The sequence below is a fragment of the Schistocerca americana genome, chromosome 4 (assembly GCF_021461395.2).
Source record: "Schistocerca americana isolate TAMUIC-IGC-003095 chromosome 4, iqSchAmer2.1, whole genome shotgun sequence".
NCBI classification, from domain to species: domain Eukaryota; kingdom Metazoa; phylum Arthropoda; class Insecta; order Orthoptera; family Acrididae; genus Schistocerca; species Schistocerca americana.
In genome coordinates this window covers 81350639-81376334 of record NC_060122.1, presented here as the reverse complement: position 1 = coordinate 81376334, position 25696 = coordinate 81350639, and the positions used below count along the sequence as shown (strand labels likewise).

The window sequence follows — 25696 nt, the reverse complement described above, 5'->3', positions numbered from 1 at the left end:
GCAGCTCCATTAGTTCTGCCCAGTGCACGACATTGGAGCCTACATCAACGATCAGGTACCACTCGACAGAACGTTTCAATCGATTCGGAGGACCTTCCCTTTAAATGCTCGGTGTCGGCCGGAGTGCAAGAGTGTTCCCATAAAAACCGCTGACATTTAACTACTAATTCACCAGTTTGTTATGTACTTGTGTGTGGCACACAGAATGGAAGATTTTCTCAGCAAAATGTGATTGTTTGGAAATAACATATGTATGCCATCAGCGGTACAGTTGTATGTTTATTCTCTACCGGTTTCGACTGTTACAATCATCTTCAAGGAGTACAACAATCTGAACCGGGAGAGAATAAATATAAAATTTTAAAATTGTACGGCAGTTGGCTCAAATATGCTCTTTCCAAAGTATTTAACAGCTGAAGACAATCCGCTACGAAATGATTCGAGTATCTTGCTTTTCATTTACGTATGGGGTACAGCCAAAATTTAATATTCCCGCTAGAAGGGGGGTGGAGGATGGAGGATTAACGCTCCATTGATGAAGATGTCATAAGTAACGTAGTACAAACTTATGTTATGACACGAAGGAAACCCGGGTTTTTTATTGCCCGCTAAAGTATTAAATTCAAAACTAACACTTTGGCAATTAATATCGAACTGTTGCTAAGTGAGGGGGAGAATGACTGAAAGGACGGAAAAGAATCTGTTCAGTAAGAGTTGTGAAAATATTGTTACATGTTCTCGGGAAACAACTCTGAACCGTCAGCCAGCTTTGCAGTCCGGGTAATGTAGTACCCAGGTAACCGAGGTAAGTGCGGGTGAGACGCAGCGCAATGAGCTAAGGCGCCCAACATCCGTAACAAGTTCTGTCTCGGAAAAAGCAAGGACAACGTTAACTGACACGGCTGTTGCAATTACTATTGTTATTTTTTGAGTTCACAGTACATTACGTATTTAATTCAGTGAACTGTAGTTTAGTTTACAGGGTGAATTAATATGAAAGTGTGGTTACTTATCTTCGAAAACTTTTGCAGTGTGCAGTTTTCATATCGCTGTGGCAAGAGAAGGCTAACATTTACTCTTTCTTGTAGCGTCATATGTCTCACTGAATTATTTACGGAATAGCATTTTTAGTGCAGTCAGATAGTAATTCTGGAGCACCAGTCAGTGATACTGTTCACTTAAATTTGTCGAGTATTTTTATTTTTTGGCTCATTACTGCAGTCGTTTATCCCAGAAAAACTGTAAAATGAACATACGCTTGGATGGAACAGCAGCGCTCAGGGTTAGAGGCAAATCTCAAATACATTTAAGTAAGTAGAAGCCTCTTATATGTAAGGGAACAGGGTCACTGTGTTTCTACGAACGGTTCCGTCCGTACATATGCCAGAATAGATTAAGGGAAAACCAAAGCAGGATGGTCCGATGGCGTTTGTTATCCCATTAGTTCTGCCAGAAAGCACAAACTTCCCACCAATGCGTCATCTTTCCCGCTGTTAGATGTTACTCAGAAGTACTTTAACAACAAGCAACAAAAGTATTTCCGAATTTTATTCAGTATGGCGGCGTATTATATCTACGCTTATGGACACTATTCATGTAAACATCTGAATGTACTTGCTTTAATAAGGCTATCTGTACAGCAGCCTGTCACCCCAGAACGGCTGCGCCAGTGTAGTGTCGGTGACACCATCATAAATAAATAATCCATCTTCCATAACTGTGTTTATTAGAACATTCAGACTGATCTCTGGTATAACTTAACAGTGGTATGGGGAGCGTCCGTTAACTAAGTCCGAACCTTGAAAGCGATACAACGCTGACAGTTCCGCTTACAAGTATGTATCTACCACGTTGTATTGTGGGATAGTTTCCTGCAGGTCCACTGTCCAGGCGGTAGTATCATTTACAGACGATTTGCGGCAGGAGGTAACTCTCTGGTTTCTTGGCATGGGCTCCAACTGTTAATTTGCTGTACTCACTGAGGACTGCACGTAGACTCACTGCAGAGGCATGCCAGCGCTGGTTGCAGTATCACGCGAAGAATACACTCGGTCTACATAACTGTCGGCCGCTAGCATTGATAATGGTCTACTTGCTCATTGGCTTTACGCTTAATGTCTTCTGGCGCTTCAATTGTGTCTGTGGGAGGCGTGGCAGTTTAGACCCGTCAGTTATTTCTCTGTCAATCTTGTCAAACAGTAGCACCTGCTGATTATGCAATCGGCCTCACCTTATGGAACCGCAAGATGACGTCCGGTGAGCACCATAGCACGGAACAACCCTTCCCTTCACGGAAAGGGAAGAGACGCACGGTCGGTGGGGTTCGCAACCTCGACAAAGGTGAGGTCCATCTGGTCCCCAGTCGTCAATTGACACAACAGGTTGAGGCAGCGAAGTGACGAACCATCCCCTCCTCCACTTTGGGAAGACGAGACAATGGCACATGGAACTAATGATGGGAAAGGGCCACAAGAACTCATAAACAGGCACAGGTGAGCGACATTGACGTAAGGACAGCGGGTGCACCCGGGTTGGCCCACCCACAAGGATGCGAATGTCCAGACGAGGTGCTAGTATGATGCAGGAGAGGAACCAGGACCATCAGGGATGTTACAGTGGCGGTGTGTAGGCCTGGACAGAAGGTGCTGCATGTTGAGCTCGGGAGACCCACCTGGTGTGAACCTGGAAGGAGAGCAGAATGGAAGAAGGAGATCAGCTCGAAGAATTGCAAGAGTGAAAAACTTTATGAGGGCTGGTGCGGTCAGGGGAAGCTGCCACTGGGTCCGTCTGAGGTGCCGTTCTGCTGGTGTACACAAACAGTTGTGACGGACGATGAAGGGTACAAGAGCTTCAAGTGAGCATAGGCATCAAACACATCGGGGCGAGCACTCATCAAATCACGTGGGAGAGGAGGGTTGGTGAGAACATCAGTGGGTTGTCCTGGCGCATGATCTAGTGGTACCTGGTGGAGACATCCAGATCGACTTTCCAATTTGTGTCGCAGGAGGCCCAATGGAGTGGACTCGATGGCTCAGGCGGGGAAGGAGGCTGTGCGGTACCACCGTTAGTCACATCCAAGATCCGTATTGGGGGTATCTTGAATTGCGTACACAGAAACTCAGACATCGGAGAAGATCAAAAAGCAACATTGTAAATGTCGTGCGCGAGCGTGTGAATAGAAACTTGGCCAGCACACTAACTAAACGGTACTGTACATGCCCACGACGACTCATGCGAAGCTGCATTTAATAGTTCCTATACATACTGAGAGTACCTGATCGAAATAATGATGGTGAACCAATTCAAACATAAGTAGCCGCATTAATATCAGACTTAGAAGACACTGTATCGCATCACCAAAATGACCAAGAACTGCGGCCACAGTGTTATGAATAGAATTAACAGAAGAACAAATAGTCTTATCAACACTCGCAGTCAATGTAATAAAACTGAATTTACGATGTGTGCAGGCTAATATACAAGACAGTATTAACAATTTCTTCTTCTTTCTTGGCTCTACAGCTCATGATGAGCCTTGGCATCTTCTACAATTTCCTTCCATCTCTCTCGGTCCTTTGCCAATACCCTCCAATTTCTATAGCCCATCTTCCTAAGATCTTCGATTTCTCCATCTGCCCTTCTGGCTCTTGGTCGACCACGTCCTCTCTGCCCTCCAGGCTTTCCTTGTAATATAATTTGTCGTACTTCTGTATCATTCATGGGAGCCACATGTCCCACCCACTTTAACAATTTAGAAGGTTTAAATAAAATATGTTCCTTATTATACATCAAAGTACCACAAATGTAAAATAGCTGCCTTAAATAATAAAACAAAAAAAAATTCAAATGGCTCTAAGCACTATGGGACTTAACATCTGAGGTCATCAGTCCCCTAGACTTACAACTACTTAAACCTAACTAACCTAAGGACATCACACACATCCATGCCCGATGCAGGATTCGAACCTGAGACCGTAGCAGCAGTGCGGTTCAGGGCCGAGGCGCCTACAAGCGCTCGGGCACAACGGCAGGCAATAAAATACAGAATTTGTTTCCTTTCACTTGTATTACAAACTTTACACAAATTACAATTTGTTTATCAGAATGATACATTCAATTTGTTGTAGGGAATATAGTTAACATAAGTTGCCGGCCGAAGTGGCCGTGCGGTTAAAGGCGCTGCAGTCTGGAACCGCAGGACCGCTACGGTCGCAGGTTCGAATCCTGCCTCGGGCATGGATGTTTGTGATGTCCTTAGGTTAGTTAGGTTTAACTAGTTCTAAGTTCTAGGGGACTAATGACCTCAGCAGTTGAGTCCCATAGTGCTCAGAGCCAATATAGTTAACATAAGTTGTATATTTCAGTAAAACTAATAACCTACAATTTAATAGAAATTTGGCTAACTCTAAGCACGAAATATTATTAAAATATAGTTGTACGGTGTCGAGGTGAGTGCGAAGGTGTAGCTTTGGCAGTTCTGGTAGGAGGGCACTCCGCTGTAAGAGCAAAAGATTCACTGAGGGTATATATTTATTGCACCCGAGTAGTACAAGTTTGACAATGCATTTGATAGCATACAAAATTCATACCTAAAATTACGTCAAAGGTACATTGGAATGGAGGCATTTTCGTCGAAATTCTTTAATGAAACCTTCTCGGGTAGTCGGGTAATGGCGTTGTGCAGCCGCAAAATTTCGACGGGTTTTCGACACGCGATATACAGCCCTGAAAAGGACGATTAGGAAACGAATGGAAACAACATGACGCCATGGGTCGGTGGGTAATCAGAGGAGGCACAGTACATTACGTAACTGAAGGGGGGGGGGAGGGGGGGGGGAGAAAGAGACTGGAAAGGAAAACGGAGGGAATAATGATATCAACCGCATCAGGACTTTATGCGGAATCAGTGACGACAAGTGACAATATCTGTAGGACAGGTCCGTGAACGCGGGATCTTCAGCTTACTTGGCAGTTGCCATAACCATAGCACCAATTGGACACTGTGTTTGTCACAGATGCAATGACTATCTTGGCACTCTCCCCAACTAACCCCCCCCCCCCCCCTTATTTCCACAGTCCCTGTCCATGTTCGCTAATTTTAGATTCGCACTGGTGGTCGAAAGGAATTATGCATCCACACTTAAGATTGGGGATTCATTCCCCATCGAGGCGAATAAATTATAAAATAAATGTTCAGATGTGTGTGAAATCTTATGGGACTTAAATGCTAAAGTCATCAATCCCTAAGAGCTTACACACCACTTAACCTAAATTATCCTAAGGAGAAACACACACACCCATGCACGAGGGAGGACTCGAACCTCCGCCGGGACCTGCCCCACAGTCCATGACTGCAGCGCCTTAGGCCGCGAATCAATTATATGAATGAATTCATACAAGATACAGTATCATCGAAGGTCATTGGTATTAACGCTGTCTGGAAGCTGTCGAGTTGAAGTCGAAGAGTGCTGTAACGCCAACTCCGACCTTGCACTCCTCTGGCCATCTCGACGGCCGCTGACGTACAAGCAGCAGTGATGTTCATCGTTTTCAAGGTCACCGCAGTGGCATCAGCGTGAAGAGTGACGGCCCTCGCGGGGCCGCCTTCCATTAAGCCGCTGACCACACGCGTACTGAGTTCGCCGCGGACCAGAATCGATATCGCGGCCCTCCGCCTCGGCGTCGCCGCTGCCGCTGCAGGCTGCGCCGCGGCGGGCCATTTGCTCGGGGCGCGCCGCCCTACACTGCACTAGACTACACTACGCCACACTAACGCCCGCCCGCTACACGCTAACGGCTGCTGCGCGGCGCGACCGCCGTCCATTAACCCGGGCCCGCGCTACACCGCCGCCGGCGCCGCTGGCCTGGATTCCGCTGCGAGAGAGCAATCGATAGAGCGACGGCGCGCCGTTAATAGCGGGATGCGGCGCCGGATGAACTCGTGTTCCAACAGCGCGGCTCAGCCGCCCGCTCGCTCACTGGTTCAAAAATCCATCTCCATCGCGGCGCATCATACGGCGATCGCGCTTTACGACCGGCGGCGGCGCGCACGCCTCTACCGCATCAATCACGCACGCACGCGGTTCTCGTGTGTCAGAACACTCTGCCCCACCGGCGGCAGTGAAGCGCGAACGGCTCAGCCACAAAGTACTTACGAAAGATTTGATTATCTAGTGAAAGACCCTAACTTGAACACTGGGTGAGAACGGCTCTGACTAAAAAAATCGCAACTTCAAGAAACCATCAATATATACTAATGAAATTCCAAGGCCGGCCGCGGTGGTCTAGCGGTTCTAGGCGCGCAGTCTGGAACCGCGCAACTGCTACGGTCGCAGGTTCGAATCCTGCCTCGGGCATGGATGTGTGTGATGTCCTTAGGTTAGTTAGGTTTAAGTAGTTCTATGTTCTAGGGTACTGATGACCACAGTAGTTATGTCCCATAATGCTCAGAGCCATTTGAACCATTTGAACCTGTCCGTGGCTGTACTCGTTTTCCCGGAAGACTTTACGGAGGTGGCCCAACTCTTGTGGAAGAATTTCTGCGTCTCAGACGACTTCAGCACGTAGGACGAGGGTATTCACAACGCCCCTTTTTGTGACGGATGGTGGTGACTGAGGGCGTGCAGATACCGATCTGTGTATGTCGGTTTCCTGTTGACACTGTGGCTGAGGTGCCCATTGGTTTTCCGTCGAACGTGGACGTCAAGGAAGGACAATGCACCATACGTTTCGACTTCCATCGTAAACTTGATGTGGCCGTGAATGCTGTTCAGGTGTTCTAAAAATTCTCCCAGTTTTCCACGACCATGGGGCCAGATGATAAAAGTGTTATCGACGTAACGATAAAAGCAACTTGGCTTAGCTGGAGCCGTGTCCAAGGCGATGTCTTCAAATTTTTTCCATAAAATGGTTGGCTATGGATAGAGCTAATGGGCTTCCCATAGCCACGCCGTCCCACTGGTCGAAATACTGGCCGCCATGTAGCAAGTACGACGATGTCCACGTGTGCTTAAACAGTCCAACAATTGTGCTATTAAATAACTGGGAGAGGAAATCCATACATTCTTTGACAGGAACACCTATAAACAGGGAAACCACATCAAAACTAACCATTATGTCTCCTTGACTAAGACGCAGTTGTTTAATTCTGTTGATAAAGTCGTCGGTGTTCTTGATGTGATGCACACAACGACCCACATGCGGTGCAAGGAGGATGGCCAGGCGTTTTGTCAATCTATGATTGTGTGACCCAGTGCTGTTCGCAATGGGACGAAGAGGAGAATCCGGTTTGTGGATTTTTTATAGTCCATAAATCGTAGGTGGTCTGGGCACCTGAGAGAAGAGATTCTAATGACGCACTCTTCCAGTGTACTGTTTTCGAAGCTCTGATGTGTTCCTCGTTATTCTTGACGTCGGGTACCGTGGCAGTTTCCGGTATGTATCGTCTTCAAGAATCAACTGAATTTTGGCGTCGTACTCAGCTTTAACCAGAATGACGGACGCATTGCCCTTGTCAGCTGGCAGAACCACGATGACGGGGTCGTTGCGGAGTGCGTGAAGATCATTGCGTTCAGCCCTAGTCAAGTTAGACCACGGTGGTTTAGATTTTGAAATGATGCGACAAATTTCGTCAGCACTCTCACTAGGTATCTTACCCCACTTACAATATCACAGATAGGGATGCTACGAGGCGTTGGTGCGAAGATAAGACCTTTCTTAAGCGCTGAAATGGCACCCGTGTCGATCTCTTTCTCCGTCATGTTGATGACAGTTCGTTCTGTTGATTTCCGCTCTCCACCGTGTTGTTGTTGAGATAGCCACGTGAACTTCCCCTTCTGTTTCTCTGTGGTCTTCTTTAGCGAAGACACCTGCTGTACTGTGGTGGCCGCGTCGATCCACTCCCAATTTACGTGCGAGATTAGCTGTGCCAATTGCAGATGGATAGCCAGCAGCTCGCGACAATGCATTCATACAGTGCAGGGATGGTTAATGCTTTTCAGTGGACGACAACAGAGTTGTCGTCCGAAGATGTCACATATGTGGCCCATTACAGAGATCTGGTGATGGAGCAGGCCAAGGAAAGATGTCGACGCACTGCAGAGGATTTTGCATTTCAAAAGTATGTAGTCGAGCATTATCCTGTTGGAAAACCAGTCTCCACCCCCCCCCCCCAGTCATGTAGTCGAGCATTATCCTGTTGGAAAACCAGTCTCCATCCCCCCCCACCCCTCATCTCCCAGAATGCTGATCATGAACGGCAGCACAGCTGGTCGAATCACTTAGGATGCGTAGGATTACCACGGGAGCGCGGCGAAACCGCACCCCAGATCACAAGTCCAGGTTTACGGCCAATGCGTCCTGCTTGCAGATGCGTTGTTTGCAGCAGGTCCTCCACTGACCTCCTTCGAAGTACTCATGGCCACCATTGGCACCGAGGCTTCTGCCTTTGATCAGAAAAATAGATAGACCTTTTTCCTAGAATCCAACGATATCTCAACACCACTGAAGTCGTAAATGGCGGTGGTCTGGTGTCTTCGAAGTAACCTGTTTGTAACAGTTGGTAGTGTCATTGTGGTGCCAACGGCTGCAGAAGAAATACGATGCGCCAGTGTCGTGTCCGGAACATGATGGTTTTCCCTCTCGGTAGCGCTTCGTCGTCAGGAGCCCGGTCTTTTTGCTACCGCACATTCTCGTGACCACTGCTGCCAGCACTCATGTGCAGTAGCTACATTCCTGCCAAGTCCTTCCGTAGTATCACAACAGTAACTCAACCTTATCGTAGTCCTATTACACGACCTCATTCAGACTTAGGGAGGTACTGATAATAGGGTCTTTGTCGCCTTAAAGACATCTTGACTAACATAAACATACCAGGTCAGATCTCAAAGGCAACAAGCTCACTACCGCTACAGAGTGTATTTAAAGCAAACTTGAAATGCAATCTCATAGCGGCGATAGCATCGCCATTCCTAATACATTGGCCCAAAACACGCTCACCAACTGTCGTTTCACCATCTTGATGTTTCATATTCTTTCGCCAGCGTATTTAGGAATCATTATCCAAATAAATACTCTCCAAGCCACATTATACAGGGTGGTCCATTGATCGGGCAAATAACTCACGAAATAAATGTCAAACGAAAAAACTACAAACAACGAAACTTGTCTAGCTTCAAGGGGGAAACTGGATGACGCTATGGTTGGCCCGCTAGATAGCGCTGCCATTAGTCAAACGGATATCAACTGAGTTTTTTTAAATAGGAACCCCCATTTTTATTACATATTCGTGTAGTACGTAAAGAGATATTAATGTTTTAGTAGAACCACTTTCTTCGCTTTGTGACAGATGGCGCTGTAGTAGCCTCAAAGTTTTAGACGAACAGTTGCTAACTGGCAGGTTTTTTAAATTGAAATACAGAACGTAGGTACGTTTGAACATTTTATTTCGGTTGTTCCAATGTGATACATGTACCTTTGTGAACTTATCATTTCAGAGAACGCATGCTGTTACAGCGTGATTACCTGTAAATACCACATTAATGCAATAAATGCTCAAAATGATGACCGACAACCTCAATGCATTTGGCAATACGAGTAACGAAATTGCTCTCAATAGCGAGTAGTTCGCGTTCCGTAATGTTCGCACATGCATTGCCAATGCGCTGACGCATGTTGTCAGGCGTTTTCGATGGATCACGATAGCAAATATCCTTCAACTTCCCCACGGAAAGAAATCCGGGGACGTCAGATCCGATGAACGTGCGGGTCATGGTATGGTGCTTCGACGACCAATCCACCTGTCATGAAATATGCTATTCAATACCGCTTCAACCGCACTCGAGCTATGTGCCGCACATCCACCATGTTGGAAGTACATCGCCATTCTGTCATGCAGTGAAACATCTTGTAGTAACATCTGTAGAACATTACGTAGGAAATCAGCATACATTGCACGATTTAGATTGCCATCGATAAAATGGGGGCAAATTATCCTTTCTCCCACAATGCCGCACCTTACATTAACCCGCCAACTCCGCTGATGTTCGACTTGCCGCAGACATCGTGGATTTTCCGTTGCCCAATAGTGCATATAATGCCGGTTTACGTTACCGCTGTGGGTGAATGACGCTTCGTCGCTAAACAGAACGCGTGCAAAAAATATGTCATCATCCCGTAATTACTCTTGTGCCCAGTGGCAGAATTGTACACGACGTTCTGAGTGGTCGTCATGCAATTCCTTGTGCATAGAAATATGGTACGAGAGCTATCGATGTTGATATAGCATTCTCAACACCGATGCTTCTGAGATTCCCGATTCTCGCGCAGTTTGTGTGCTGCTGATGTACGGATTAGCCGCGACAGCAGCTCAAACACCTACTTGGGCATCATCATTTGTTGCAGGTCGTGGTTGACGTTTCACATGTGGTTGAACACTACCAGTTTCCATAAATAACGTAACGATCCGACGGACAGTCCGGACACTTGGATGATGTCGTCCAGCATACCGAGCAGCATACATAGCACACGCCCGTTGTGCATTTTGATAACAATAGTCTTACATCAACACGATGTCGACCTTATCCGCAATTGGTAAACGGTCCATTTTAACAAGGGTAATGTATCACGACGCAATATCGTCAGCACTGGCGGAATGTTACGTGATACCACATACTGATACGTTTGTGACTATTGCAGCGCCATCTGTCACAAAGCGAAAAAAGTGGTCCAACTACAACATTTGTATTTCTTTATGTACTACACGAATATGTAATAAAAATGGGGGTACCAATTTAAAAAAACGCAGTTGATATCCGTTTGACCTATGGCAGCGCCATCTAGCGGCCCAACCATAGCGCCATCTGGTTTCCTTCTTCAAGCTAGACGAGTTTCGTTCTTTGTAGTTTTTTTCGTTTGATGCTTATTTCGTGAGATATTTAGCCCGGTCACTATCAATGAACCAACCTGTACAGTACCGCGGAGGGTACGTCGTACGACTCCTAGCGATTCTCGATCCTATTCCGTTAATGAACAAGAGAAAGACGTCCCTTTACTTTTGAATGTGCCCCAGTCCCTCTCTCTTTCTTCTCATGAGTCGCATATGAGATATAGGAAACAGTTAATGCAATGTTCGCACAATCCGCCTGGAATAACGGTTGTCTGCACTATGTGTCAAAAGTTTTCGGTCGCCCTATGGTACGGCAAAACCAACTGGCTAAAACTGTCACCTTTATGTTAGTTCTGAATAACAGGTAGTTAATCGAAATTTGTTTCGTTTCTGTTCTAACACGTTTATATTTCTATTTTTTACTAATAAACAAGGGAAAAATACGAAATATCAATTAGCCATAGCAACAGTACTAAAATTTAGTTTTTTTTAAAAAAAACTTTTTTAAAAAAGGAGTAATTTTTATCCGTAAGATCTGCATCGGTTTGAAATATTGCGTTGTTATATAAAATCGGAAAAAGCAATCAATGCTATTTTCACAGCAGTGTTCATCGAAAAAACCAAAAAACACATTACGTTATAACTGGTGCAGCAAAGCTGAGATAATAATGTTCCTGTTGCCATGTGTCTTTGCTTAAGGTACTCTCGTACGTGTACTGTGCAAGACTTTCTCCAATCTGGTCTATACGGTACATTCTTGTTGTCGCTGGATACAACTTGCACTGCAGAATGGCACCAACCCTAGTCCGGAAGTATTTTTACGAAGTGACATGGCACTGAAGTCGAATGCTTCGTTTACTTTAAAGCATTAAAGCTGTCAAATATTAAAAGTGGACGAATGTTATGTTAAGGGTTATAAATTAAAAACTTAACAACTGTTCATTCGCAACACAGAAGAAAAATAGGAAGTACTTGATCTGCTTCAATAAAACCTTCCCAGTTTATAAGCCGCCTCACTTACAATAAAACACTCGAGCTCTCGACAGCTGTTTCCCCCGTTGTCATCAGGAGTTAAAATCAGTCACTAATGCGAAATACTCAGAGGACTCAGCTTATCTGCTGGGTATCTGCACAATATGCCTTTATCTGCTTTTAGCCCTTGATAACGGACAAATTACTATTTTTAATTTACAAATAGCGCAACGATACACGTTACCACGTGATTGTGGAACACAGTATCAAAATATTAGAAGCAGTAAGAGAACACTAGCGATTTTTGGTACTATTCTACTTAAACACCACAACTCTGTGGATGATCATACATTTTGTACATGTTATACGAAGTTTGTTTTATTAGTTGTGCTTAATATTTTTCTGGCAAAAAAAGAGAATACGCATGGAATGTTAACATTTTGTAAGTAGACACGCTGGTCTAGTCAAGGAAACGATATTGTCAGAGAGTGCAATAAATTTTTAATGCATCTCTGGGCGTGCGAACGCGCCAGAAAAGTTGCAGTTCGGAGTCGCGAGGAGACGGTTGGTGTCGTTGGTGGTGTGTATTCGCTGATGTGGCTATGCAAAAGCGCAGAGATAAAAAATCTGTTTCCGAAATGCGGAGTAGTGAAAACTGAAATGGTAGGTTTGGTGGATGTTTAATATGGGCAAGTTATGGCGTTTATCGAGCACAGTAAAAATGCAGCAAGAGTACTTCACATAACATCAAGAGTACTGTGGTCCCATGTTACTAGCTATGATGCGGCAAGAAGATCAACCGGTGCCCTATTTTACCGCTAAATGAAGCCGCTCGACAAAGCAACGGTAACATAAAACGAAGTAAGATCTATACTTTTTTATAAGTATAAAAGGCTTGCCAGCGTAGTTGGAATTTTATTACTTAAATAACATTGTTGTCTGCATACTGTCACGTAAGTAATATTTCTAAGTCATTATCCAAGTAGTATTCATCCTTTGTACGAACAGATATAATCAGAAAATGAAATGAAAATGAAGTTAACATTAATTTATTATATTATCAAAACATAATTTTTAAGGGCTTTTGGACAATTACATAATAATGAAGTCTTTGGCTGCAGCATGTATAATGTCAGAAATATAATGATTCAAAAGCCAGTATTAACTCATTAGCTAAATATAGAATAACTTTCATAATAAAAAATTCGTTCTACAACAGTCCTAAATTATAGCTTGTTGCATAATTTGTAACTTTTATTACAAAGAAATATCAGAATAACTACTAGGTTAATGACAGCCCTTACCTGTGAGTAGGTTCAAACAATCTTTCTACTTGGTACTATTACGGCAGTCAGTATTACGGAGAGTAACGTAACAAAAAATTTCTGTCCACAACCAGTAAACAATCTTACTGTTAATGACCAGTGAAAATTAATATAATACGTTATATGTGTTTGCTATTTGATTCATTAATTGACTACTGCGACACGTGTGGTGTGAAGTACTTGAAAGTGTGGTTTAGGTAATGTTCCTACGTCATGACGCCAATAACTATTCTTTCATAAGACTGCTTACGAGTATAAAGTTCAGTTTCAGTTTAATTATTCTTGTTCCGCTGAGGAAGTGGCGACCGTTGGTTATTTAATTAATGGCATAATTCGAAAGCCTTTCTCCCAAATTTTCCACTAATTACTGTTAATTAAAAATTACTTTACGTAATAACAATATATAAAGTTAATCGTACTTGGTTCCTAATCGTCATTGCTAACGTACTGAGCAGTGGCGATCGATTGTAACTTCTTTCGTTCAGAAATTTAATACTTTGCTTTTTTTTTCTTCTCATCAAGGACGTGATACGTATGTGAAAGACTGCGTTTAATGATTTTCGAAACACTTTCGTTTTCTGTAAGTTCAAAACAATGTTTCATACACAACTGTTTGACGACAGCATTTTGTGTACTTTTTTTGGTGATCCATAATTCTCACGTTGTAACACTGATTTTTTTTCATGTTCAATAAACACATTCTATGGAACATAAAACTGGGTGCTCGTCTGCGATCGCAGGCGCAGCGGCAGACGATGCGATGGGCGGACCTCTGGACGCAGACGTCTGTTACCTCGGAGGCATCAGGCCGGCGACCAGGCACGGCACTGTAGCTAGCTGCGTCGCGGGTTGCCAACGTTGACGGAGGCGACAGGTTGGCGTCCGTGGCCGTCTTCCACGGCACACACAACTGTGTTGGCGGAGGAGACGTCTGCGACTGACACTGGCTGATGCATGCCCTGGCCGCGTGCTGCATCTGTGAACAAAAGTGGAACGCCAGAGTCTCTCGAGTTCATTGGCCAAAGCTGGTACCAGTGCCACCTGTCCAACCACGTCATTACCATCTGCGAACCCTGCCAAACACATGAAAGGACACTGGTTGCCGATGTAGAGACTGTGACTCGAATGGATGGAAAAAGGTCTCTGCGGCGTACGTAGCAAATGGAACAGAGTCCTATGTCGTCGACCATGCAAGAACTCCGCCAGCGAGTTTCCATCTTTGGGCAGGGAGTGACACGACGACGAAAAGTTTACAAAACCTACTCCTGTGCGAGGGTGGATTGCAACTTGTCCATCTCAGATTTGAAGGTGCATACAAAGCTCTCGGCTTCACCACTCAACCTGTGGGTGAACGGGCTATGTAAGGACATGCTAAAATACCATTGTCAGCAAAAAAACTGTTTGAACTGCCTAGACGTGACCTTTGGCCCATTATCTGACTCTTTGACCTCCGTTCAGCATCTAAAGCAGAAGAACGTGAGACATGGTAGTGGGCTGACTGATGCGCTAGACTTCATTGGAACGACGTAGGGAAACTTACGCATCTACAACTACTCGCCAGCGTATGTTATAGTACTGCCCAGCAGAATCTATGTGCTTGCCTTGTGAACATTGGTCAGGACGTGGTCACTCAAAGTAGCTCTGTAAGGAATCAGATTGATAGTTTGCACACATTGTACACAGTGAAATCATGGCCCCCAGGCCTCTATTTGTGCATCTACTCCCAGTCATCTACAATGGTGCCTTACCAACTGCTTGGTTCTGACAGTACCCCATGTCCTTGGTGCAACAACTGTAGAACTTCCCACTGGAGGGGGTTAGTGACTGTGACATCGACACTTTCGGTGTGCATCAAGAGGACGCTCATTTTCACAGAGATGACACTATAACGAGCAAAGCAGAGGCGAATCAATGGGTGGTAGATTTCCTTCAGTCTGTTTGGCCACCCATAATGAACACGAGCATCAGCGGCATTGTGGGCCCCAGTGCTGTCTTCTGCGCCACACGGCGGAAGATGATAAGAAAACCTTCCAAAAACAGGATTTTTTCTGAATCAGTGTGATAAAGGGAATCCTTAGAAGAATAAAATTCTGCGACGGTGTCAATAGGAGCTTCGACAGGAGGTCGACGTTGCAGCGTTTGGTAGTGGACTGATACGACATTCTGTACTTGTAATTGGACAACAGAAGGGCCCACCCTAGTAACTTCTGCACTGTACGTGCTGAGACAGCCTGGGAGTGTTTCGAGATTACAACAAGCGCCGGCACGAAGATCAAGAATGATATAGCAGAGAGGCCTTTGAGACGACATCAGCCAATAGCACGCTGACTAGGATGTCACCCAGGCAGGAGCGGCCTCTACACGAAGAGAACAAAGGCGAGGAGCCGTCTAGCCTGCGCCGCAGTAGAGGAGCCGCACTGGAAGACGAGCAGTTATATTAACGATAGCAGTCGCTTATGAAATTGTGTGATTAGATTGCATGGAAATTGTATATTTAGAAGTAAACTGATTATTTGAATGTCGCCAATACCCTGCGACACCACCTTGTACATTCGCAAGTTAAGTATTGTCAATTCAACTACTGTAATAAACTCCATTAATATAATATGCTTTTATGTTGTTTGTATATCAGAGAAAACAGCTTCCTAGTCACCCTCCCATAGGGAGGATCCGATCAGAGACGTCAGTGGCCTGTATTCCGTACCAAGAGAGAAGCGGCGGCAGTATTGTTGGAAATGCGTGACTCCTTAAATGATAGGCAACTTCTTCTTACACAGCTGGTTGTAATTGCGTTGCGCCGTCGTTAATGTCTTTGATGTAAACGCAGTTGGACCGTCGTTGGAGCTCACTTTCTGTGGCATCTTAACACCAGTGCCATAGGAAGAGACTGCAAGTGTGACAGGCGTGCTAGTGGCGAAGTCGACCGAACACCGGTCACATAGTAGTGCTTCTTTCAGCCCCTGGAAAGCGGTGTGACATTCGGTCAACCATACGAATGGAACGTCCTTGCGGTGCAAGTGATCTAGAGGCGCCGTAATCTGGGCGACATTTGGGCTAAAACGAATTTATTAGCTTTACTTCCCGATTGCAAATCTGATACATTGGTTGGGGCAGGCAAGTCGTGAATGGCCATTAAGTGCGACTGTGACGGATGGATGCAGTGTACATTAATCACGCAGAGAAGACACTCAATTTCAGTGAGGAAGAAGGAGCACTGATAACTGTTTCACTTTAGTCCCGCTTTGGACAACGCTTGAACAGATGCCTCTAAATTTTTTAAGTGTTCTGCTGGAGTGCGACCAGAGACAACTATAGCATATACACTACTGACGATTTAAAATGCAACACCAAGAAGAAATGCAGATGATAAACGGGTATTCATTAGACAAATATATGATACTAGAACTGACATCTAATTACATTTACACGCAATTTGGGTGCATAGATCCTGAGAAACCAGTACCCAGAACAACCACCTCTGGCCGTAATAACGGCCTTGATACGCCTGGGCATTGAGTCAAACAGAGGTTGGATAGCGTGTATAGGTACAGATGCCCATGCATCTTCAACACGATACCACAGTTCATCAAGAGTAGTGACTGGCGTATTGTGACGAGCCAGTTGCTCGGCCACCATTGACCAGACGTTTTCAATTCCGGAGAACGTGCTGGCCAGGGCAGCAGTCGAACATTTTCTTTATCCAGAAAGGCCTGTACAGGACCTGCAACATGCGGTCGTGCATTATCCTGCTGAAACGTAGGGTTTCGCAGCGATCGAATGAAGGGTAGAGGCACGGGTCGTAACACATCTGAAATGTAACCTCCACTGTTCAAAGTGCCGTCAATGCGAACAAGAAATGACCGAGACGTGTAACCAATGGCAAAAAAATGTTCAAATGTATGTGAAATATTATGGGACTTGACTGCTAAGGTCATCAGCCCCTAAGCTTACACACTACTTAGCCTAAATTATCCTCAGGACAAACACACACACATATGCCCGATGGAGGACACGAACCAGTGGCACCACAGACCAACACGCCAGGTGATACGCCAGTATGGGGACGACGAATACACACTTCCAATGTGCATTCAGCGCAATGTCGCCAAACGCGGATGCGACCGTCATGATGCTGTAAACATAACTTGGATTCATCCGAAAAAATGACGTTTTGCCATTTGTGGCACCCAGGTCCGTGGTTCAGTACACCATCGCAGGCGCTTCTACCTGTGATGCAACGTCAAGGGTAATAGCAGTCATGGTCTCCGAGCTGTGGTCCATGCTGCTGAAAACTTCGTCGAACTGTTCCTGCAGTTGGTTGTTGTCTTGAAAACGTCCCCATCTGTTGCCTCAGGGATCGAGACGTAGCTGCACGTTCCGTTACAGCCATGCGGATAAGATGCCTGTCATCTCGACTGCTAGGGATACGAGGCCGTTGTGATCTTGCACGGCGTTCCGTATTACCCACCTGTACCCACCGATTCCATACTCTACTGTCATTGGATCTGGACCAACGCGAGCAGCAATGTCACGATACGATAAACCGCAATCGCGATAGGCTACAATCCGGCCCTTATTAAAGTCGGAAACGTGATGGTACGCATTTATCCGCCTTACACGAGGCATCACAACAACGTTTCACCAGGCAACGCTGGTCAACTGCTGTGTGTGTATGAGAAATCCTCATGTCAGCACGTTGTAGGTGCCGCCACCGGCGCCAGTCTTGTTTGAATGCTCTGAAAAGCTAACCATTTGCATATCACAGCACCTACCTTCTTCCTGTCGGTTAAATTTCACGTTTGTAAAACTTCACCTTCGGGGTGTAGCAATTTTAAAGGCAGTTGTGTAAGAAGCTAGAACGAGGAGATAATTGTGACATCAGTTGGTCAAGCTACCTTTGGAAAATAGCTAGGGCGAAAGCGTCACCGAATGGTAACCGGTGAAACTGGAATATGGTATGGTGTGTGTTGCTCACAGTAATCTTCTTGGACCCTTCACCTAAAGAGAGTTGCAGCTGATCCCGGAGATTAATTTTTTGAAGGAAATGATTCTGACCAACATTGTCCATTAAATCCTCACGGCGGGGCAACGGAAGAGAATCAACAACAGAATAAAAATTTCACTCTTCAGGGGAGTGTGCACTGATATGAAACTTGCTGGCAGATTAAAACCTTGTACCGAACCGAGATTTGAACTCAGGATCTTTGCCTTTCGCATGCAAGTGCTCTACCATCTGCGCTACCATCCTTGCGGGACTAGCACTCTGTGGCGTCGCAAGTTACGAGGGCAGTTCAATAAGTAATGCAAGACATTTTTTTTTCTCGGCCAATTTTGGTTGAAAAAACCGGAAATTTCATGTGGAATATTTTCAAACATTCCCGATTCGTCTCGTATAGTTTCATTGACTTCTGACAGGTGGCAGCGCTGTACGGAGCCGTTAAAATGGCGTCTGTATCGGATGTGCGTTGCAAACAACGGGCAGTGATCGAGTTTCTTTTGGCGGAAAACCAGGGCATCTCAGATATTCATAGGCGCTTGCAGAATGTCTACGGTGATCTGGCAGTGGACAAAAGCACGGTGAGTCGTTGGGCAAAGCGTGTGTCATCACCGCCGCAAGGTCAAGCAAGACTGTCTGATCTCCCGCGTGCGGGCCGGCCGTGCACAGCTGTGACTCCTGCAATGGCGGAGCGTGCGAACACACTCGTTCGAGATGATCGACGGATCACCATCAAACAACTCAGTGCTCAACTTGACATCTCTGTTGGTAGTGCTGTCACAATTTTTCACCAGTTGGGATATTCAAAGGTTTGTTCCCGCTGGGTCCCTCGTTGTCTAACCGAACACCATAAAGAGCAAAGGAGAACCATCTGTGCGGAATTGCTTGCTCGTCATGTGGCTGAGGGTGACAATTTCTTGTCAAAGATTGTTACAGGCGATGAAACATGGGTTCATCACTTCGAACCTGAAACAAAACTGCAATCAATGGAGTGGCTCCACACCCACTCCCCTACCAAGAAAAAGTTTAAAGCCATACCCTCAGCCGGTAAAGTCATGGTTACAGTCTTCTGGGACGCTGAAGGGGTTATTCTGTTCGATGTCCTTCCCCATGGTCAAATGATCAACTCTGAAGTGTATTGTGCTACTCTTCAGAAATTGATGAAACGACTTCAGCGTGTTAGTAAGCACAAAAATCTTAACGAACTACTTCTTCATGACAACGCAAGACCTCACACAAGTCTTCGCACCCGAGAGGAGCTCACAAAACTTCAGTGGACTGTTCTTCCTCATGCACCCTACAGCCCCGATCTCGCACCGTCGGATTTCCGTACGTTTGGCCCAATGAAGGACGCAATCCGTGGGAGGCACTACGCGGATGATGAAGAAGTTATTGATGCAGTACGACGTTGGCTCCGACATCGACCAGTGGAATGGTACCGTGCAGGCATACAGGCCCTCATTTCAAGGTGGCGTAAGGCCGTAGCATTGAATAGAGATTACGTTGAAAAATAGTGTTGTGTAGCTAAAAGATTGGGGAATAACCTGGTGGATTTCAATGCTGAATAAAACAACCCCTGTTTCAGAAAAAAATGTGTTGCATTACTTATTGAACTGCCCTCGTATTACTCGGTTACATCAGTGCGACGTAGCCCGCTGTACTGGAGCTTAGGAAGCTGCTAACTTGTGTCTAATCCATAACTCATAAGCACAGCTGTTGGTGCTAGGCAGCGAGTGACTGTATACTCATACCTCCTACGAATCTGAATAAAACACATAAAATATAGACATATTATTTTCATATTGATATAATAGTTTTTGTCAATCAGACGAAGGTCTCCACAAAATTTCAAAGTCGTACATATTATAGTTTCGGAGATTCAGGAAAGTAAACACCCAAAGTCGGCACTTAGACTACAAAACCTAGTTAGGATTACTAACTGTTTGTCTTTTAGTATCATTACAAATCATTTCTAGAGTTCAGAAGGTGTAGAACGATTTAATTGAGATTTTACTTTCTAAACCTCAATTATCTTGCATTTTCGTAGTATAAAATTCAGAAAATTATTGTTATCGGTTTATTATTCTGTTGTGTGAATAAATGAGAATAAGTGTTGGTGTGCATGTGCGACATAGGCTAAAATTCAATATTACATTATTTACAACATTATGTAATTAGAACGTGGGAATGTTGTGTTTTACCCACATCACTGATGACGTATGTCTAGGGGTGATTGCTTTTGTAAGAAGGCAGCCAGAATAGCCGTTCGCCGACTAATCGTTTTCTACATTATTTTCAAGATTAATTTTAATTTTGTTTTGTCTTATTAAACATTGTGTAATTATTTGCATTTTGCAATACGCAAATGCTTTTCTGAATAGTGATAGGCGAGTTTGGCCGCGAGAGTCATCTCGAAGAATCATTTTGATTGGTCCATCAATCCGATCAACCAATCAGAAATAAGTACCTCCCGCGCGAAACTAGTTAGATATATTGGCAGAGAGGCAGTCTGAACAAGAGTCGCTCGTGAGCTTCGGTCTCGGGAAGGACACGTTAAATGTGCTGTTTCTCATTATGTGTAAGATGAAGAAATGTAGTGTTCCGCGCATTTAAAACTAGTTGCAAGGAAAGCCGTTGCAACTACGAACAGTTTGACGAAAGTTGGAAGTTTTGGAATTGCTTTGTTGGAAAGTTATGAGCATGTGAACTGCCGGCCGTTGTTAACATTTCCGCGTGGCATGTTCCGTATACATATATGGAGTATTTTGGCGAGCAGTTTCTCTTACAGAAACTGAGAAGGACCGAATGTGAAACTCACTATTAGTAGCGGTACTGTGACTGTCAGATCGCGTAGTCTGTCTGGTTGGATTTACTTGTATTTCTTGCTGTTTTGCATGTGAAGTTGTTGTATGAACTGAGAACTGAGAGTTGTCGATTCGTTAGTTAACTAAATGTGGACGTGATGGCCTGTTTAAATGTGTGCTTAAGGAAATAAAAAAGACTTGCTTTCGAATTTTAAACAATTTCTAATGACAGAAGCACCAACATTACACCCGATATATATTATGAGATAATTGCAGGGCGGCAGGCTAATTAGAGTTTACGCGGACTCAACAATGTAAGTATAGGCGTCGTTTTTATCAACGCTTCTTTTCCGACGTCTAAACAGTACGTACGTTTGCAGAGAAAAGGGATCGTGAGCGGACGACGTACTGAGGTCGGTGGATTTTTGCAGTTCAATTGTGCACAGTATGACGAACGAGCGAAAATTTAACCAGCCCCGCCGCAAATCCCCAAAGAAATGATACTGCGAAGACATGGCTTACCCATTGCCGTGTGGGGGAGGGGGGGGGGTGCAGTTTCCTGAAGGAAATTTTCAGTCTGCAGTGAACTGTGCGCTGATATGAGATTTCCTGGCAGATTAGAATTGTGTGTCGGACCGAGACTCGAGCTCGGGACCTCTGCCTTGCGCGGGCAAGTGCTCTACCGTCTGAGCTCAACAACAGTTTGTGGACTGGTGGTTTATCTGAAGTCTGCACAAAGTCTCAACCCGCGCTACGGCTTAGGAGGGACCAAGAGGGGTGACGCCTATTGGCTGGCCGATACCGGTTTGATGATCTCACTGTCTTGCAACCACTGCAAGTCTAGGGCGACCCGATCCCATAATCCGTGAGGGGCAGGACGAGCACGAAAAAAGTTGGAACGTGTGTTGTGTTTCAGTGTCACATGGGCCTCGAAACCTTGGGCTTTGCCGAAACTGCCATGAAACAGAGAACCTTACTTGTCACATAATGCATTGGTATGGGCCATAAACGCTGATGAATTAATTTGTAACATATATCCATGCCAAAAATATTAGTAGACTCGCGAGAGCACAACAAATGCAATGCCATCGGTTGCTCAGACGGATAGAGCGTCTGCCATGTAAGCAGGAGATCCCGGGTTCGAGTCCCGGTCGGGGCAGGCATTTTCAACATGTCCCCAATGATGTATATCAACGCATGTTTGTAGCTAGGGTGTCCATTTAATTATCATTTCTATCTAGAGAAGCTGCACGGTCATCAGTGGTATCTGTACTTTCTGGAACAGACACTACCTCCATATATATTGAAATTACGCTGTCACGGAAAGTGGCTGGTAATCTGCACACTACAAGCACTGGAACAGGTTGTCCATTGTATGCTGACCACGAGTTACGTAGTTGTTGAAGCCTACCTAACCATTCATACGTATCACTGATGAGCAGCGTTACAGTAGTACCACTATCTAATTGGAAATTATCACACTTGTTGAACACACGTAACTGAACATACAACTTATTGAAGATCCGATTATTAGGTTCAGTGTTTGTGTCCTGGCAATCTGGCGAAACAACAAAAGGATCGGCGCAGTAGACGTTACGTACAGCTCATAAGAATCACTTTGTGACATGGAATGTGTAAGTTTCCTAACACCACCTATACTTATACATATCGACTGTATGTGGCCTTATTTGCTATATGCGAAACACTTGGTTTGTGGCTCAGGTTCTCTGCCCTACCATGGGATTGAAAACAATTTGGGTAGGACTTCCGCTATTGTGCAGGCTGTGCATCGACCTTACTGTGCTACTGGTTCTGACATGACCTAGATGTCGCCTGAAAATGATGCTCAGTTACACTGCCGATGTCCTGTGACTCAGTAATTGACAATACTGTACTGAGGACAAGGGTCAGTTGCTTTAGTATGGCAGTACGAAATCGGGTAATCGCATCCGTTATCATAATGTTACTGTAACTTATCCCACATGAACACTGGAAATAACATTGTCTAGTGGCGCAGGGGATCGGCCTAAGCACAGTAACTCAGGCCATGTGTTGGAACGAGCAACTCAAGTTCCTCTGTGTATTTTACGCCCGGTATTCTCATTCGAAGTTGTACCCTTTCTCTCACAACATCTTGCTTAACAGAGTTATAGATTTGAGTAACCGTATTGCTCCAGCTTTCTCTCAACCATTAGGGATTCATAGTTTATTTAAAGGTGTTTTTTTAACTGGCTTCAGCCTGAGCTGCCAATACACTGCCTTCATCTTGTATTCTCTAGAGGCACTTTAGTGTTGTTTATTTAATGTTTTTTTTTTCTTTTTTTCATCGGAATAGGCCCAGGGGCCCTATTTTTACCAATTTCTTCATGTAAAACGCTACTCATCTTTATTGAGTGTACTTCTGTGTTATATGTTTTGACTTATTTGCCCTTGGGTTGTTGTTTGTTAACAGGGAGTCTGATCATTAGTGAGTTTAATATTATTTGTAGTTATTAGAATAAATGCCATCAAACGACAAGTGACATTACTACTATGGGTTGTTCCCTCATGCTTCCTTATCCTTCTATCCTGTATAAATACGCTATAATGAATCGGTAATACTTAATTAATTAAAATATAACTTGTCTTCGCTCTCTAGGCACGACTGTAGCTGTGAAACTGCACACATGATCTAGCGCTTTAGAACACACCAAATGAACAACTATTACTGTGTGGTGAACTGATACAAATTCAACATGGTTGTACTATGGCTTCATTGCATTCACTAGAAAGCACAATTTTGTAGACACTTGTTGACACAGTTCTGACAGCGTTGGCGCGTAGGCACTGTTCACAGCAGACGGAAGTCTCTTCACTCCTCGACGGTTGACAAGGGCTGTGTCACTGGGAGTACGCAGCACGACGACGCTACTCCGACAGGAACTTGCAGGAAGTGGGCAGGATTCGACCCCGACCAGAACTGCACTCCTGGTGTCTGGCGACTCTCATTATGGGAGGCACGGCTTCTTCCTAGCGTCTCAATGGCGCCTCGTGGTACCGCTTTGCTGTGCAGTATCTCTTCAGGATAGATACTTCTTGCGCCGCTCTCGATATTCGATGACACCGCAGCCTGTATTACTTTCCTTACCTCAACACATCCCACAACTTGGCAATCAAGTACAAATGTATGTATTTCTATAAGTGACTGTATAGTGTAGAGAACAACATTACATTTGTATTCATATCGTATGCAGACTAATTATTATGGCTACAAGAGTAGCTTGTCTCTTGTTCTGTTAGTACCTCCAAGTACTGTGTCAAAAGAGAACGGAATTTGTGTACGGACAGGGATATTCCACTTCATGTAAATTGAACAAGGAGAATGGAGTAAGGACAGGAAAGGGAAGGATCTGATGATACCAGCTGCATCAGAATTAGGGGCAACGAGTGAAAATGTGTGCCGGACCAGGACATGAACCCAAAATCTGCTGCTTACTAGTCAGGTGCATTATCCACCGGGCCACCCTGACAAAGTCCTCAACACAGATACGTGGTCCATCTTGGTACGCTCCCCAGCCACCCGGTGCCACCTACCCGCAAAACCTTCCACATCTTCTATGCTAGTGGTCTAGACAGTGCGGCTCTCGCAGCCGAGCGAAGCAGACGTGCGGTGTGTGCTCTCCGCTGTCAGAGAGAGCCCGCGCGCCTTGTTTACTTTCTTCGGCCGACACTAACGTGACGCCGTAGCGCTACAAGAACATGGCAAACCAATACAGAAGATCAACCTTGAAATTCACATTTCGGAACGACTTTACCCGACCAAAGGCGCTCGAAGTCGAACGCTTTTTAAAAGAGGAAGCCAAGATCCCGGCTGCCGACATTGTCGGCGTTCACTTTTCGATCGTCAGCAGCACGGTGTATGTAAAGCTCATAAACGAAACTACATGCGACAAGGTGCTTCGTGAGATGAAACAAGAACTCCGCTTCTGCCACGCAGATGGCAATGTTGGCAACATCGAGGTTGGCCATGCCGCAATGGGACTGCGGACTATCCGCATATTCGAACTTCCATTTGAACTCCCGGCGGCAGATGTTGTAGCGGCGCTCCGCCCCTACGGCACGGTACACGAACACGTGGCTGAAAAATGGACCCAGTTTAAGACGTATCCTGTACTCAATGGAGTACGCCAAGTGCGCATAGATCTCCAACGACATGTGCCATCCTAACTACAGATAGGAGGATGCCGGGCCATAGTTATTTATGACGGCCAGCCGAAGACGTGTTCCCGATGCGGCAAAGAAGGACATCTTCGTTCCGAGTGCCTCCAGCGTCGGATCACACAACTCCCACCGAACGACGTTGCACCACCAGCGGCGAAGATTGTTCTACCCGTGACTTACGCGGCGGCGCTCACGACGTTCTCCACACAACAGACACGGCCGACCGCTTCAGCAGTACAAGAATCACTTTCCACGGACAAAAACCTGGATGATCCGCCGACCTGGCCAGTGGTGGAAGATAGTACTACGACTCTGGAGCTACCGAACGCGACGGACATTGACGCCGGCAAGATGGCAATTGATTCCCTTATTGTACCGACCGAAGCGTTTGTTCCGGCGGAGCGTGAGTCAGTGCCATCTTCTGACAATGAAGGCCATGTACGGAAACAGCGATCACCGAAACGCTGAAAGCGCCGTCGTCGGACCGTGTCGGAACACACCGGTTCGCATTCGG

The 25696-nt window shown here is 45.3% G+C and overlaps 1 protein-coding gene across 1 annotated transcript in view; it reads right to left on the bottom strand.

Moving 5' to 3' along the window:
• Positions 1-5570: 5570 nt before the first annotated feature.
• The window catches only part of LOC124613273, a 31131-nt gene continuing 11005 nt past the window's right edge, over positions 5571-25696 (bottom strand). Inside the window, exons 3-4 of the mRNA XM_047141966.1 lie at positions 13976-14158; positions 5571-5759 (exon numbers count right to left, since the gene is read on the bottom strand). Of these exons, the coding sequence (XP_046997922.1) occupies positions 5571-5759; positions 13976-14158 (372 nt within the window). The remainder of the gene's footprint in view (positions 5760-13975; positions 14159-25696) is intronic.